This window comes from Mustelus asterias, chromosome 2 (genome assembly GCF_964213995.1).
Source record: "Mustelus asterias chromosome 2, sMusAst1.hap1.1, whole genome shotgun sequence".
NCBI classification, from domain to species: Eukaryota; Metazoa; Chordata; class Chondrichthyes; order Carcharhiniformes; family Triakidae; genus Mustelus; species Mustelus asterias.
Window position 1 is genome coordinate 127,385,178 of NC_135802.1, and position 17,356 is coordinate 127,402,533.

At 41.3% G+C, this 17,356-nt stretch overlaps 1 protein-coding gene across 3 annotated transcripts in view; it reads right to left on the reverse strand.

Moving 5' to 3' along the window:
* ranbp9 (RAN binding protein 9) overlaps window positions 1–17,356 on the reverse strand; it is a 95,442-nt gene that overhangs the window by 41,049 nt on the left and 37,037 nt on the right. For all 3 annotated transcript variants that reach the window (XM_078241246.1, XM_078241238.1, XM_078241253.1), the window contains 3 exons: window positions 16,340–16,507; window positions 11,921–11,943; window positions 895–1,079 (listed from right to left, as the gene is read on the reverse strand). In XM_078241246.1, coding sequence (XP_078097372.1) covers window positions 895–1,079; window positions 11,921–11,943; window positions 16,340–16,507 — 376 coding nt within the window. The remainder of the gene's footprint in view (window positions 1–894; window positions 1,080–11,920; window positions 11,944–16,339; window positions 16,508–17,356) is intronic.

A 17,356-nucleotide genomic window follows, 5' to 3' on the forward strand; every position in this document is an offset into this window, starting at 1 on the left:
AGTCTTCACTAGTTCCTTCTTCTGTTACTGCGATTTTGTTACCAAGAGGACTCAGTTAAATCATAAAATGTTATCAACTCAGACAACAAAAATATGTAGTTAAAAGGGAAGCAGTGGCTTTAGACATGTACATGAGAGAAAGGCCACATGCACAGGATACAGACAAGAGGACTGCAAGAGTGATACGACAAATGGGGAAAAAGGCTGCTCATATGGGAGAAATGGAGAAAGGAAGCATGTAGAACATCGGAAGAGAAATTTATTGCTTTAAGCAATAAGGAAGACATGTAAACTGAACTGGAGAATTAATAGGCAACTAAAACCATCCTTTAATTAAACTTACACGCCAATCTCTGAGCCAATGCAACAGCAAAGCATTGAGCTATTCTTAGCTGAAATCAAAACAACTTTTTGCAGCTTTGTAAACCTGGGGAAGGGGAAAAAAAAAGAGAAAGCAAAGGGAAAAAGAAAGATTCCTTTGGATAGGAGAGGAGGAGGGTTTCTCACAATTCCAAATTAAATGCCTGCCCAGAAATATAATTTTGTTATTGTTTGAGAGATGTAGGACTATATTTTACTTCTATGTCCATGACCAGGTCAGTTAATATCTCTTACTGGATGCATTCAAATAGGGCAAGGTTTAAAAGTGCAGCATTCAGCTGAATATTTTTTCAGTCACTATGACCAGATTTATTGTTAATAAAAAAAATTGAAATATGAGCATGTACTTTGTAGCATTTAACATTGAGAAATACAAGTCGTAATTATTAGATGCAAGAAGAAATTCATCTATCTTTTAAATCTAAATCAGAATTAAATCACAGGAAAGGAAACTGTTTTAAATATTTGTAAATGAAAAATGCTACTGTAGATAACAGACAATGTGTCACCTACTTTTGAATCATTGTCTGCCATTCCCCTTCTCGATCTCCTACAGGGAATCTTTCAATCTGGGTCTGAATTTTAGATCTCCATTCTCGCATGTAGTCCTCTATATCAAAAACAAATGGATGCTGTCCAAAATTAGCATCTATCACCTCCCCTGGTGTCTGCAGTCCAACTGTGGGGTATAAATTTGGCTGAACAAGAGAAAAAAAATAATCACTTTGCAAGTTTTAGATTCTTCAAACAGTCCAGTATTTTCCTAGTCGACAATGGTCAGATATATGGGCAGTTTTGCAGCTGAAAATTACTTTAAAATATGTTATTACTGCAAAGATTCATTGTGAATTAAACTTGCAAACTTCTACTTCCTCCTGAGAAGCAGCATGATATGCAAAGCTATATTTCCTCCTCCTACTCCACCCATACCTGTATTTTACACAATTTAAGGATAATATATCACAATTTTAAATTCACAAACATTGAACAGGACTATAGAATAAACTGGTCTGTGTAAAAATCTAAATAGTTTGGGGGGGGGGGGGGTCACTTCAATCAATAAAGCTTTGCAGAAGTAACAAAAAAAGTTGTTCTTTATTACTTTTGAGATGTGGGTGTCGCTGGCATGACCAGCATTCGTTGTTCATCCTTAAGCCTTTGAATGGAGTGGCTTACTAGGCCATTTCATAGGGCAGTCAATGATCAATCACATTGCTGTAGGCCAGACCGGGTAAGGACACCAGATTTCCTTCCTTAAAGAACCTAAAAGGATCTTTATGACAAGGATGATAATTTCATGGTCAGCATTACTCAAACTGGCTTTCAATTCCAGATTTTTTAATGTGAATGTAAATTCCACCAGCGACCATGGACCCATGTCCCCCAAGGTATTAGTCTGGGCCTCTGGATTATTAATCCAGTGACATTATGGGCAGGATTTTACGGCCTCGCTCGAGTGAGTTCAGAAATTCCAGCTCGAGGTCAACGGACATTTCCATTGTCTGCCCCTCGCCTGCTCCGATTCCATGGCAGGCAGGGCAGTAAATTCCACCATATGTCCCCTCAAGATCCATGGGGAAAACATTGGTACTGTAGCTTGGCAGTTACAGCAGAGATCTGGCAAGCAGACACATAGCTCCATATCCAGGCTCCAGAAAGCATCACTGCACCCTGCTAGTTTTGCTGATCCTGAAGTGGTATGAGGCACACAGCAGTCGCAGTCCCAGTCCCAGTGGAAGAAGCAGAAAGAAAAGACAATTAGCACACCCACTCCACCCAAAATGGGACATCTCTATACAGAACACAATGAGGCATCCGTATACTCCAACATCCACTTAGTGCTTATGAGATCATAGAATCCCTACAGTGCAGGAGGCGGCCATTTGGCCCATCAAGTCTGCACTGACTCTCTGACGGAGCATCTTACCCAGTCCCTATTCCCACAACCCCATGTATTTTTTCCCTTAACTCACACATCTTTGGACACTAAGAGGCAATTTACCATGGCCAATCCACCTAACCTCCATAACATTTGGACTGTGGGAGGAAGCTACAGCACCCAGAGGAAAACTATACAAACACTGGGAGAACGTGCAAACTTCACACAGTCACCGAGGCCGGAATCGAACCTGGTCCCTAGCACTGTGAGGCAACAGTGCTAACCACTGTGCTGCCTATGGCTGAGATAACATAGCCACTTGAAGTGATGCTTTTGCCTTCCTCTGCCATTCATGTGACCAAACATTCTCCTTCCCAACCCTTCCATATAGCTGAAGTCACTAGTCATAACACTTTTGTTTTTCCTACAAAAATAAAGGGATAGATTTTACAAATTTGTCCCCCATTTTGCAGAACATTGTGCACTGGAGCTCTAGCCAAAAAAAAGTGTTGGCATTAACTTGGTGAACACACACAATATCCTCCACTCCAATGTGTTAGTGTTTCACTCATCCATAAAATCTATACCTAATAATCAAGGTCCCAACGTAACCTCCAAATTGTAAACTGGCCCTATAGTACATATACAAAAGACTTGCAGAATGTGTCTTTGAGTCCAGGATATGTGATTACTGGAAAAATGACATTTGCTGAATTCAAGGAAAAGGAAACAATAATACAGAAACAGCAGTAGGCCATCCAGCCCTTCAATACAGTTCTGCCCAATCAATGGGATCATGACTGATCTATATATTAACTCCAGCCATCTGCCTTGGCTCCATATCCTTTGGTGACCTTCCTCATGCACAAGCTGGTAGAAATGTGGAACTCTCTGATGCATAGATTTTGTGTTTGCAGAATTGTTTCTTAACTTCTTCCTTGAATGGACTTGTCCTGGCTTTAAGGTTATACACCCTTATCCTAGACTGCCCTATCAGTGGAATTTTTTTTTCTCTGGACTACCCAATCAATTCCTTTCAAAATACCACATACCTAATTAGGTCACCTCTTAACCTATTATATGCCAGAGACTGCTAGCCCAGTTTACAAGTATTTATTCATATTCAGATAGGATTGTTAAATGGGGCAAAAATGCAAGAGGAGATTCCTTCAACAGTAATTTTCAGTGATCCTCCCCATCAGTCTCCCACATCCCCTCCATTACATGTGGTAGTTAAGTACTACAATCACAAACTAATTCCCCCATTCTTGTTATATGAATAATCTGTAGCACTGCTGCAAGGGGCTTCCATCTCTCTTAAAATGTTTACATTAAAAGATCCAAGTTCTCTAATGCAAGAAACACCTTTATAGAAATAAGTGTTGAAGCGAACCCAGAATATTACAAAAGCAAAACATTGCAGATGCGAGAAATCTGAAATAAGAACTGAAAATGCTGGAAATACTCAGTGGGTCAGAGAGAAAGAGAATTAATGTTTCAGATCAATAACCGTTCATCAGAACCACTTTTCTGATATCCGTTGTAGTTTCTGTTTAATTCTAGCATGTTCATTCAAAGCAAGTCTGGTTATTGAGACCAGAAGATAAATTTAGTGAAAGATTTCAAATGGATTACACACAAGGTTGGACTTTTAAAAACAGACAAGCTGTCAAGCATGGCAGATGACTCCTCAGAAGAGCTTAATCCTTGGGACTGCACCAGCTCAGATACTGACACTTTGGTGGGGCCAGTAAGAATTAGCTGGGGTTTCAACAGATGACTCACACCTCAAGTCAGGATCAGCTGATGGCGGCTGCTGGGACAGCAATAGTGAGAACTCCTCGGTGGGCGCAGGCCTCTCGAAGGTCTGTTTAACAGGACACAGATGAAGAATCACAGGAACCACCGATGAAGAGGATAATCATTAAGCAGCTGCAGAGGTTGTGCAATGTACAGGCATTTCAAGCACAATGTGCAAAATTGCAAACAGATTCTAGAAGTGTGCCCTCAAGAATGAGTGGGATGGTATGGCAGGCCATCAGGTTGATGTTTCTTCTATGGATAAAATGGCTAATTGCATGGAGTATCATGAGGCAATTCAGGTCATGAACAAGGGTTTGCAGACTCTTGATTCCAGTAAAAAGGTGGAATAATAACCCAACCTTGACAAGGCAGCACCCCTCTGATCTGCAATAAAGTGTCCTTCAGCACAGTAGCAGCAATGAAATACTGCTGGTCCATGAAAGGGATAACAATGAAAGGAGACAAGGAAATGAGAACTTCCCTCAAAGAGCTTTCACTTCTTGTCTAGTGCCCTATTCAGAATCCGGCATTCCTGCCTCTTGTTTTGATGGTAGAGTGTGCACCTGCTCTGTGTGCTCTGACATGCGCAGCACTATGCTGCCGGCCTCTTGGGCGGGATAAGGCCCCACCCCCCCTACTTACCAGAGTGAATCTTGCTGAGGCACTCTGCAATGCTCAGAGAGTCGGAGCTTCTCTCTGTTAAGTACACCTAAAAAACGGGTAGGAAATACTTAACTTTTTTGGGAGAATCCCAGCCTTGTAGTTGCACAAGGGTAGTGCACGGATGTCTTTGACATTGTGATATTAAGTGCCTTAATTTGAATTATTATTGCTTTACACCACTTTTCCATGTTGCCAATCCTTGGTTCCGATTGCTAGTGGCCTTTTCAGTTGTTTGAAGATGAATTGGAAAACCTGAATTAACAGCAGCTAAAGAGGAGTGTGAAAAGGAGCTTGGTTTTTAAAAGAACAATCGTATGTTAGTGGAAGGTAGCGGGAAAGGATGGGGAAAGTCTGAAGTGGTTTTCATGAGCTGGCGAGATGAGTGGACCAACTGAAGCTAGGTGGATTTGACGATAATCACGATATCCCATGCAGCAATGTGCGCCACTCATGTGCATTGCCCTCATCACCACCTCCTCCTCAGAATTCTCCAAAGAGACTTTGTGATCTGCACCTTTGTTCCTTCTACAGGTCAAAGCCTTGGTGCTGATCCACCCCAAGCACCTGAAGTGCATCTTCAGCATTCCAATGGTTTGTTTGATGACATATCTGATGGTCAAATGACATTTATTGTATTCCTGGGCTTCATTCCTCAAGTTTCTGAGAGGTATCACTGGAGTGCAACCTCAATGGAGTGAGAGTTTGGTGAGTGTAGAGAAACTTTATCATCTTTCTAGAAACTCAATATTGTCTGTATTTAACATTTAACTGCAAGTGCTATTTAAATTCTAAGTCACATTCAGAAGCCCAAGCAGGGAGTAACTGAAATAGTTAAATAAGGACACCGGCTTGAACTGGTCTTTGCTGTACTTGAGCTCATCTAGTCCCTTTATTCAGAACATATAAATTTAGACATTCTCAGTCCAATCAGCAGTAGAGTGCAACCTAAAAAGAGAGAGAGAGTTTGGTGATCTTAAGGAGTTCGGTGAGGAGATACTCATTTGTCTTTTCTAATATTTTCACCCTGTAGCATTTGGTTCTTGCTCTACTACAGGGGAAGGAGTGAACCGTTTGATGAGTATTTGGTAAGTGGACAAGGCCTATAATATTCTTATGGTTTAAAAGAGTACAGGAAGTTGTGATAAGATTAATAAATATTTGAAAGAAAATAAATAATCAAATGAATTAAGTCATGAATGAAAGCACATAAGTATGGCAGGACATGCGATGTGTCATGGCTGCAGAATGTGGGAACCTCTGGATACAATTGTGATCCAGGGCAGGTACACCTGCAGCAAGTGTCTGCAGCTTGAGGAGCTTCGGCTCAAAGTTATTGAGCTGGAGGCTGAGCTGTGGACACTGCGACACATCAGGGAGTGTGAAAGTTACATGGATGCTTTGCATCAGGAAGTGGTCACACCCATTAGGTTCGGGTCTTCTGGTTTGGAAGGTGGTCAGGGACAGAAGAGTGTGACTACAGCAGAGGAAGGGCAGGGGTGCAGGAGTATCAGCCTGTGCAACTGTCCAACAGGTCTGAGGTTCTTTTTTCTTGTTTGGATGACGGTGGAGGATCCAGTGATAGTGGTTCATGTAGGTACCAATGACATGGGCAGGATGAGGAAGGAGATTCTGCATAATCAGTATGAAGACCCAAGTATCAAATTAAGAAGCAGAACCTCAAAGATAATACTTTCTAGATTACCTGAGCCATGTGCAAATTGGCATGGGATTATTAATATCAGAGAAATGCATGTGTGGCTCATAGACTGGTGTAGTGGAAGTGCATTCAGGTTCGTGGCACAGTGGCACCAGCATTGGGGAAAGTGGAATCTGAAACGTTAGAACGGTCTACACCTGAATTGTGCTGGGCTGCATAATTAGGGAAGTAGAGAGGATTTGAAATTAAATAGTGGGGGCAGGGGATCAAATTTGGGAAGATATGGTATCAAAGAGTAGAGGCAAGGCAAGAGTGGATGTACTGTACTTAGATTTCCAGAAGACATTTGATAAGGTGCCACATCAATGGTTGTGAAACAATAAAAGCAGGGGGTAACATATTGTCATGGATAGAAGATTGGCTACCGAACAGGGAACAGTTGACATAAATGGGTCTTTTAATGACTGACCGGATGTAGTGAGTGGTGTGCTGGGGGCTCAACGTTTTATAATTTATTTAAATTGCAAGGATGAAGGGACCTAACACAGGGTTCTGAAATTTGCTAATGCCACAAAGATAAGAAAATAAATTGTGAACAGGACATAAAGGAGGCTACAAAGAGACATAGGAACTGGAGTAGGCCATTCAGTCCATCGAATCTGCTCTGCCATTCAATATGATCTTGGCTGATCGGACATTTGAATGCCTTTTGCACACACTATTGACCTAACCTCTTACATTATTATTAGGCTGAAATCTATCGACCTCCACCTCAAACACACTCAATGATTGAGCATGCCCAGCCACCTGGAGTAGAGAATTCCAAAGATTCACAACCATCTGTGTAAAGAAATTTCGCCTAATCTCAGTCCTAAGTGGCGGTCCCTCTTATTTTGAAATCGTGTTCCCTGGTTCTAGACTCCCCAAGCAAGGGAAACATCTTACTTACATCTAACCCTGTATATTCCTTTAAGTATTTTGTAGGTTTCAATGAAATCATCTCTAATTCTTCAAAACTCTAGAGAATACAGGCCCAGTTTGCCCAATTTTTCTTCATAAGACAGTCCCGCCATCCCTGGAACAAGTCTGGTGACCCTTTGTTACACCCCCTTTATAGCAATAATATCCTGAGTTGAGGGGAGCAAAACTGCACACACTACTCCAGATGTACAATTGAAGCAAGACCTCACTACTCCTGTACTCAAATCCTCTTGTGATAAAGGCCAACATCTCATTTGCATTCCTAATAGCTTGCTACACCTTTATGTTAGTCTTCAGTGATTTATGCATAACCACACCTTGGAACATTGATAGGTTAAGTGAGTGGGTAAAGATCTGGCAAATGGCGTATAATGTGGGAAAACTTGAAATGTTCCATTTTGAGAGGAAGAATAATGAAGAAAATCTAAATGGTGAGAGATTGCGGGATCTTGGTGCCCTGGTGTATGAATCACAGAAGGCTAGAATGCAGGTACAGCAAATAATTAGGAAGTGACATGATGGCCACAGGGATCATCATCAATAAATCTCCCTGTGGGCCTTGCTGAATATGAGCTCCCCTATTAAGCGAATGCAGGCTTGCCCAATAGGGAAGGAACAGAAGGGGAGTTCAAAACCAGCTGTCTCCACTCAGGCTGGCAGTCAATAGACTGATCTGCACTCTGTAGTCGTTGAAAGGCATTCAGGTATCACTAAATAAAAGGGTGATTGGTGATGGAAGACTGGTCTTAATAAGATTATTACATTGACGAGAAGTAAAACAAGTTTTTTCTCCCCTTTTCACCATCTTTACTATTGAGGCAAGTACTCCTCCGGGAAGAAACATGCCTCTTTTTGGGAAACTTTTTTTCAGGCCAACAGTATGGAGAGGGACAAAGCAGAAAGTGATCCTGTTGACGGCATGCAGGGTCCCAATTTTCAGTGTAATAAAAAGCCTGACCTACCCGGATGCCCGACCCCAAAATCTTTAATGACTTGGCTAAAAGCTATTATGACCCGAAACCCTCCATAATACTCCAGCGACACCACTTTAACATGGTAGGGCAAACTCCTGGGGAAACTGTCACCGAATTTCTGATCAGGTTGCGAAAACTGGCAGAGCACTGTGACTTTGAGCCACCCCTGAACAACAGGTTGCGAGACAAACTGGTCTGGAACTAACAAGGCGGCGATCCAAAAAAAATTGGCAGAACCCATTTTGGATCTAAAGAAGGCCATTGAGATAGCTCTATTGTTGGAGAATGCAGAGAAAGGAGATTAGGAACTAAAGGGACTGTCAGATAGCAGTGTCCTCTGATTGGGCAGGGGGGTCTCATGTAATGTCCATCCCTCAACTGAGAACAATGGTATCAGTAAAATAACCCAGTAGCCCTGTTAACAGTGGAGCCCGAGTCGCATCACCAGGCAAGGGAAGACAGGGACAGCCTTCAAACACCTAGGAAGCTTATTCTAGAAAGTTGTAGATGCGCCCAATACGCCCAAGTATTTTACCTTTGCAAGTGCAGCAGATCATCATAATCAAAGCTAATATATAAGGAAAGTCAAAATGCGGGCAATTTTGAGAAAGGCCAAGGCCAGTACCAGACCATAACTTGCAGAAAGATCCTTGACCGCCGACATTGCAATTAAATCGCGTTTCCCATGACAACGGTTGCTCCTACAATGGTGAAGCTGTTAGTAAATGGCCACCCATTAAAAATGATGTGGATATGGGGGCTACGGTCTCCAATATTGGGGAGCAAATTTATAATCACCTCCAGGCTGGTATTCAGCTCCTGAACCTAGAAAGCACAAAAGCCAGGATGGCCACCTACACAGGGGAACTATTACAGATAAAGGGCACCACAGCAACCCTAGTGACTTACAGGCAGCAGTTGACTTGACTTCCACTCATCACTGTGTGAGGACAAGGACCTAGCCTTATGTGGAGAGATTGGATCCAATGCTGAACTGGCTAGAGATCTTTCGGCTAGGCTCAGGGGGACTGTATGAAGTCATCAATAAGTACACTGAAATCTTCCAAGAAGGACTTGGGAAAATAAGGGGAGCCAAAGCTAAGATTTACGTTGACCCCCATGCTACACCCAAGTATTTTACAGCAATATCAGTTCCATACTCCCTACTGGAAAAGGTAGATTCAGAACCAGAACACATGGAAAAGCTGGGCATCACAAGAATCAAACTGTTTACAGAGTGTGCCGCACCCGTTGTTCCTGTCCTTAAGCCAGATAAGTCGATCTGACTTTGTGGAGACTATTGGCTTCCAATCAATAGGGTTTCTAACAGCTTGACGGATACCTCATGCCCTGGATTGAAGACCTGTATGCCAGGTTAACTGGGGGCTAAACATTTTCAAAGTTGGACATGAGCCATGCATATCTCCAACTTGAATTGGCCTCCTCCCGAGGTGCTCAGCTTCTCATGCCAGGCTTCAGCCAATTTGATTCACTCCAAGTGTTATCAAGAAATGGCTGATAGCACTGGATACTGCAAAGGCTATGGGCCCTGATAATATTCTGGCAACAGCATTGAAGACTTGTGCCCCAGAACTAGTCACACCTCTGGCCAAATTGTTCCAGTACAGCCACAATACTGACATCTACCCAGCAACGTGCAATATTACTATCCACAAAAGGCAGGAAAAATCCAACCCAGCCGATTACTGCCCCATGAGTCTACTCTAAATCATCAGCAAAGTGATGGAAGGAGATGTTGACAGTGCTATTAAATGGCACATACATAGCAATAATGTGCTTGCTGACGCACAATTTGGGTTCCACCAGGGGCCTCAGCTCTTCACCTCATTATTGCCTTGGTCCAAGCATGGATAAAAGAGTTGAACTCCAGAGTGAGAATGACAGTTTTTGACATCAAGGTAGCATGTGACTGTGTGTGGCATCAAGGAGCCCAAACAAAACTGAAGTCAATGGGAATCGATAAAACTCCGATTGGAGTTTTATCTAGCATTAAAGAAGATAGTTGTGATTGTTGGAGTTCAATCATCTCAGTTCCAGGACATCACTGCAGGGGTTCCTCAGGGTAGTGTCCAAGGTCCAACCATTTTCAGCTCAAAAATGATTTTCCCTCCATCATAAGCTCAAAAATGGTGATGCTCATTGACAACTGCACAATGTTTTGCACCATTCATGACTCCTCAGATGCTGAATGTCCATTTGCAGCAAGACCTGGACAACGTTCAGGCTTAGCCTGCAATAAGTAACATTCATGCCACACAGGTGCCAAGCAATGACCATCTCCAACAAGAGAGAGCCCAACCAACTGCTCTTGACATTTAGTGGCATTACCATCACTGAATCCCCCATTGTCAACATCCTGGGTGTTACCATTGACCAGAAACTTAATTGGACCAGCCATAAAAATACTATAACTAAAGAGGTCAGGGGCTGGAAATTCTGCATAAGTAACTCACCTCTTGACTCACCAAACTCTGTCCACCATTTAGAAGGCACAAATCAGGAGTGTGATGGACCACCCAGGAAAAAGAAAAGGAAGATAGATGGTTTTACAATATGTATGGTGGACATCAACTGGAAGGGTAAAACGACCCTGAGTGAAGTAATGAGCAAGTGATGTGTGTGCTGTTTTGGTTGAATAGTAGTTCCATTACCTTCTGATGGTACCAGTGCAGCTGAGAAAAGACTGTGGGAAACAGGAGGGAACATAGACCCAAAGGTTCCTAAAATATTTAGTAACTGTCCATTCAGGAAATGAAAGAATCCTAAAAACTCAGATATTAATGATAAATGTTAAACGGAGATTCCAGATAATCCAGCTCTCAGAAATATGCAACTAGTACTCATTAAGCCACAATTTGTGCTTTTTTCTTTCCTCCTCCACATTTATCCTCCAAGGAAAGCCTTCAAGTTGTCAAGTCTATTAATCACAATAGTCACCCACTGGTTGCCAGAAGAATCCCAACCCTGAAGAACAACCAGAGATCTTGATTGAAGCTGCTGCTCCAAATCATTAATTAATTCTGGAGTGAACGCGATACTAGAGGATAGGACAGAACCTAATGATTTCACTGTGAGAGCCATAAATGCGACTCTTCTATGTACCATTCCCATCAGAATGATAATCAAGAATTAAGTAAAAAGGTTCCAATACACATGTCACACCATGACAACAATGAAGTTATTTTTCTGCCCCAAATGTAATTCAGACTACCCAAAATTTAAATGAAGCAACATAAAACAAGACAATGTGGAGATTTAGTGCTTAAATTAAGATTCAGCTGTAACAGGAATCTGACAAGGTTATAAAATAATTCAGTCACCCATGCTTAAACTTTGTTTAGAAAAACACAAAAACAGAAAATACTGGAAGTACTCAAGTCAAGCATCATCCATGGAGAGAAGCAGAGTTAACATTTCAGGTCGCTGACCTTGGATGTTGCCTGACATTCTATGTATTTCTAGCATTTTGTTTTCATTTCATATTTCCAGAATCTGCAGTGTTTTGTTTTTATATACACAAGAGCGAGCTTAGGAAAAATATTGTAAAAAGAATTGACTTACCGGTAGATCTGTGAAAGCAATACCTGTGGTTAAAAGAGGAAAATATCAGCATATAAGTAACAACAGACCTCTTGTGTCTTGCTAGTTTTCTATACGAGTATGAAATTCTCATTGCTCAATGACTACAACTATCATGGGGAAATTAAAACTAGTAAACCAGTACTGGCACTGCAGGATTCCTATAACTTTTACTCAGTCCTCACACACAACTTATTGTGTCAATTTAATTGGATTTGCAATTTGTTGGAGCTGTTATTTTCAACTGTCAGCTCTGGTGTCATCTCAGATGATTCTCGGTTTAAAGACAATCAACAAGTTTACACACATCCATCTAACAATATTAACAGTGATCTGTTACAATACTTTAAAAAGGTAAAATAGCTCAAAACCAATACTGAAGCAGATTTACTGATGTTCTACACATTTTATAACAGATGTAAAATTCACTGTCTCGTTAAAGATTCCAACAAGGCTACCAGCTTTTTCTCCAATTTGACATAATGGTGACATCTAATGTGGACTCGCCTTAGAATGAATATCAGAAAAAAAAAAGGGATTGCCAGATTAGGCCAGCTCCCATATACATCAATGTACACTTCCCAAAAACACCATGCAATTAAAGTGAATGCATTCATAGTGTGTGTGTATAAACATGTATTTACATACATACAGTAATCATTTTTAAATGTAGGTATATACTTCAATAAGTGCTCAATTAAAAGCATCTGTTTCAGGTAATGGATTTTGTTACTCCCACCCAATTACAAAGAAAAACAATTACCACTGATCTCACACCTATCAAATCTTATGCTTTCCTACAACTATATCCCCAAGCAAAAATGGTGAAGTTGATTCTGTTTTCTGGATGTTCAAGACAGCCAGGAAGTAAGAGTCAAGGGTAGGTGATATTACATCACCAGTGATCTAAAGAATAAAAAAATTACACTAGATTGCTTCTCTGAGTGGAGGCCTGTGACTAGTGGTGTGCCGCAGGGATCGGTGTTGGGTCCATTGTTGTTTGTCATCTATATCAATGATCTGGATGATAATGTGGTAAATTGGATCAGCAAGTTTGCTGATGATACAAAGATTGGAGGTGTAGTGGACAGTGAGGAAGGTTTTCAAAGCTTGCAGAGGGATTTGGACCAACTAGAAAAATGGGCTGAAAAATGGCAAATGGAATTTAACGCAGACAAGTGTGAGATATTGCACTTTGGAAGGACAAACCAAAGAAGAACGTACAGGGTAAATGGTAGGACTCTGAAGAGTGCAGTTGAACAGAGGGATCTGGGAATACAGGTACAGAATTCCCCAAAAGTGACGTCACAGGTGGATAGGGTCGTAAAGAGTGCCTTTGGTACATTGGCCTTTATAAATCGGAGTATCGAGTATAAAAGTTGGAGTGTTATGGTAAGGTTATATAAGGCATTGGTGAGGCCGAATTTGGAGTATTGTGTACAGTTTTGGTCACCTAGTTACAGGAAGGATGTAAATAAGGTTGAAAGAGTGCAGAGAAGGTTCACAAGGATGTTGCCGGGACTTGAGAAGCTGAGTTACAGAGAGAGATTGAATAGGTTGGGACTTTATTCCCTGGAGCGTAGAAGATTGAGGGGAGGTTTGATAGAGGTGTATAAGATTTTGATGGGTATAGATAGAGTGAATGCAAGCAGGCTTTTTCCGCTGAGGCTAGGGGAGAAAAAAACCAGAGGGCATGGGTTAAGGGTGAAAGGAGAAAAGTTTAAAGGGAATATTAGGGGGGGCTTCTTCACGCAGAGAGTGGTGGGAGTGTGGAATGAGCTGCCGGATAAAGTGGTAAATGCGGGGTCACTTTTAACATTTAAGAAAAACTTGGACGGGTTCATGGATGAGAGGGGTGTGGAGGGATATGGTCCAAGTGCAGGTCAGTGGGACTAGGCAAAAAATGGTTCGGCACAGACAAGAAGGGCCAAAAGGCCTGTTTCGAAGCTGTAATTTTCTATGGTTCTATGGTTCTATTAAATGCATGACAAAAATAAAGGGCTCCTTTGAATACTCTCCTTAAAATGACTGGGCACCAAGGATAGGTTGCGTCAACTCTGCAAGAATGTCCTCTGCAACAATGTGCTACACACACTATACCACCAATGGATAAAATCTGCATTAACCAAATTAATTCCTTGCATGATATTACAATATCAGAGAAATGGGGGGAAAAAAAAATTTGAGCACCTCTCTCTTAAAACCTATTTGGCCCAGCTAAAGAAAGCTCTCTCAATCAATAAGTTATTTTGGCAAATGATTTAAAAAATGAAAAGAGAAGGATTTCCACTCCCTGAGCTCACAGAATCAGAATTGAAGCTTAAGAATAAATTAAATTTCAAGAACAAACGTTCAAATAAGTACTTTGACCTGGTTCCTTGAAGGCCAAACATTCGCAGGCTACTTTTTTTGGGAAGGGGCAGGAGGGGTGGAGGTTTTAAAAAACAAAATGACATAAAAGCAGTCCAAACACACAAAATTCAGCTGGAAGGTGATCCAAGCTATCATGCTGGTCCGAAATTAGAGGAAAACTGCCAAAATCAAATAAAAAACCCAATGGCATTCAACTCCTTGGCATAACATTGCAACATGAATGAGGAAAAGATCTGCAAATTGTAACATATTTAACCCTCTGATTTAGGTGAGGAAGCTGAAAGATGGAAGATTCTAGGCAGGTTAGGCGTACTTTAGAAAGTGGTAAAGAATAGATGCTGGCATCTCTCCTTTGGTTAAAGTTTCTTAGCAGCACCTCGATAATCTTTCAATAATTATCAGGACCTTCAACAAACCAGAAACTTCTCCCTTTATGGGAATAGCAGTACATGGGACTTGCCTAGGCGGGCCAGATCTTGTGCACAAGAAAGTCTTCCTCCCTTGTCCCTGTGATCAAAGCATCAAGCCCTCATTTTGCAGTAAACAAGGCCAACATGATCAAAGTTTCTTGTCAGAGTCAGACAAGTAACAAGAGCCTGGTAAAGAGCCTTGGTAGTCTCCCATGAGAGATGTTATCCAATCAAATAATTTTTAAAATTAGATTGAAAGTCAATTTTCTTTTTAAATTTTAGTGAGGAAATGCTGACCATGCAACATGTCTGACCACCAGACATTATATTTGACTTATTATAACACTATCAACAAACAAAAGATTAGGAACTAAGAATTTGAAAAGCAAAAATGGATAAACATAGATTTCAGACCACATTAGTCAGGAGCAGTGATATGAGCATATACAAAGGAGTGAAAACATACCGTCATTGCAAAATCCACCCCTTTCCCAAATAAAATTAAGTTAATCAACTCAAAACCTGGGACTAACAGCAGTGTTCAATCCATATTCTTCATTTTTGTTTCTGCCTTTGTACAATTTATTTTCTTCAACTTGCAAAGGGATAAAATTTGAATGGGAGGATAAAAATGCTCGATGCATTGAATTGTCTCCTTCTGCACTGTAGGGATTGTATGATCAGATCAGCTATGAAGGGCGTCAGGCCCTTCACGATCCTCCCGGGCCATTTTTGATGATGTAATCAGCCTCGTGCCCGGGCAATTTAAATATTTATAAGCTGATTTAAATATGATTAGTAAGCCTGGGACTTAATGGTCCTGACTCGCTTAGCTTTCTAACCTCACTAGTGGAGGTTCTCATCAGCAAGAATCACAAGATGGTTCCCACTCATAGTGACCTGACCTGATGGCCTCGTCGGTGGGACAAGAGGCCATTGAGGCCCCCCCGTGTGTGTGGAGGGGGGGGGGCAGGGCAGGGCAGTGTCCCTTGGCAGTGCCAGCCTGGCACCCCAGCACTGCCCACTGGACACCTGGCAGTGCCAAGGGGGTGGGGCCTGAGAGAGCAGGGCCCCACGGGGAGGAGCCAGATGGGTGCAGAGCCACGCGGGGAAGGGTGGGGGGAACTCTGCATCGGAGGGGGAGGGGGTGGTGGTGGGGTCAGCAATCAGAGGTCGGGGCTGCCCATTTCCATAGTATTCCTCATTTGCAGAAAGTTACTTAAAACACTCTAAAGAACAGGGATGAAACGCTAATGCAGAATCAAAGACATATTTACACTGCTTTGACCAACATCACTAATTAGCAAAAATTTAGAAAGATATCAATTTCCCCCAGGGATTGGCAGCTAGCTATCAAGAGAAGACAGGGTGGGGGAGTAAGTAAAGCAAAAGGTCCTTCCGTTGCACAAATACAACACTGTAAATTATTTCAGTTTTAAACATTCCTTAGCATTATGGTCAAAATGCTCTTTCCAAGTATAAATGAAGCTCTTATCTCCAAGAAATTCCTGAACTGCATTAAAGTGTAAAAATGAAAAAAGGACTTAAATTTCAATGACTTCATCATGCACGCCTTTAATATTTCACATAAACTGGATTCATCCTTGTAAACTCATACCTAAACTGTGACCATTCTTTGTGTAGAAACAGGTATTATTGATCAGATTTACGCAGCATCCAATTACATCCCCAGTTGTAAATGTTGGTCCATAGGGCTGTCCAGTACCAGAGGAACAGAATGAATGACCATCATCCCCATGGTAACCATATGAATGTTTATCCCAGCCTAAAACAGAAAGTTCCACATTAAGAAACAATGTTGACATGAATATGTACCATACACTCTGGAAAAAGACAGTTTCAAACAGATTTCAAACTACTGATTTTAAAGCAATTGGTGAATAGCTTGGTTATCAGACCCACAGAACTAATAATGTTCAATTTATTTGAAAAGCAGTTTTTCTCATCAATTCTTGAAGAAAATAATTCCCTTTCCCCACACCTTCCCATTCCACCCCAAGTGGGCAGTCATCAATATAATTCAGAGTTCAAGATGCAAAAAATATTATGCTTTGTTTTAAAACTTTCCATAAAATATATTAGTCAATCTCCCTGGAATCATACATGGGGAGATGAAACCAAATGTAGTTTTCATGTGGAAGGAGGGCTTAATTACAGTATGATAATTACATAGCTTCTATTATAAATTCTTATATGCCATGTCTATAAATAGAAAATGTCGACAGGAAGTAGGTATCAACACAAGCTGACTAGGCAGGGTGTTGGAGAAAAGAAGAATGGGTCTTGGTCAAAACAAATGCACCTGACTATAGTTTCCACGTTCACAATAACTTGCATTCGTTTAGTGCCATTAGCCTAAAAAATATCCCAAAGCACTTCATAGAAGTGTCATTAGATAGTACTGGAACTGAAGCCAAAAGGAAACTGAGGTAGGTTTAAAGACGATCTTGAAGGAGGAAATAGAGATGGACTGATAGAGGTTCTTATCAAGAAAGAAAACCCTGTAAAACATGCTGCTGCATCACTAAAGATGAAAAAATAACGTCCTTTGCTTCAGATCTGCAGCAGTTTCGATGCTGGAAACACATCAGGTCAATTAGTATCTTGAAAAATA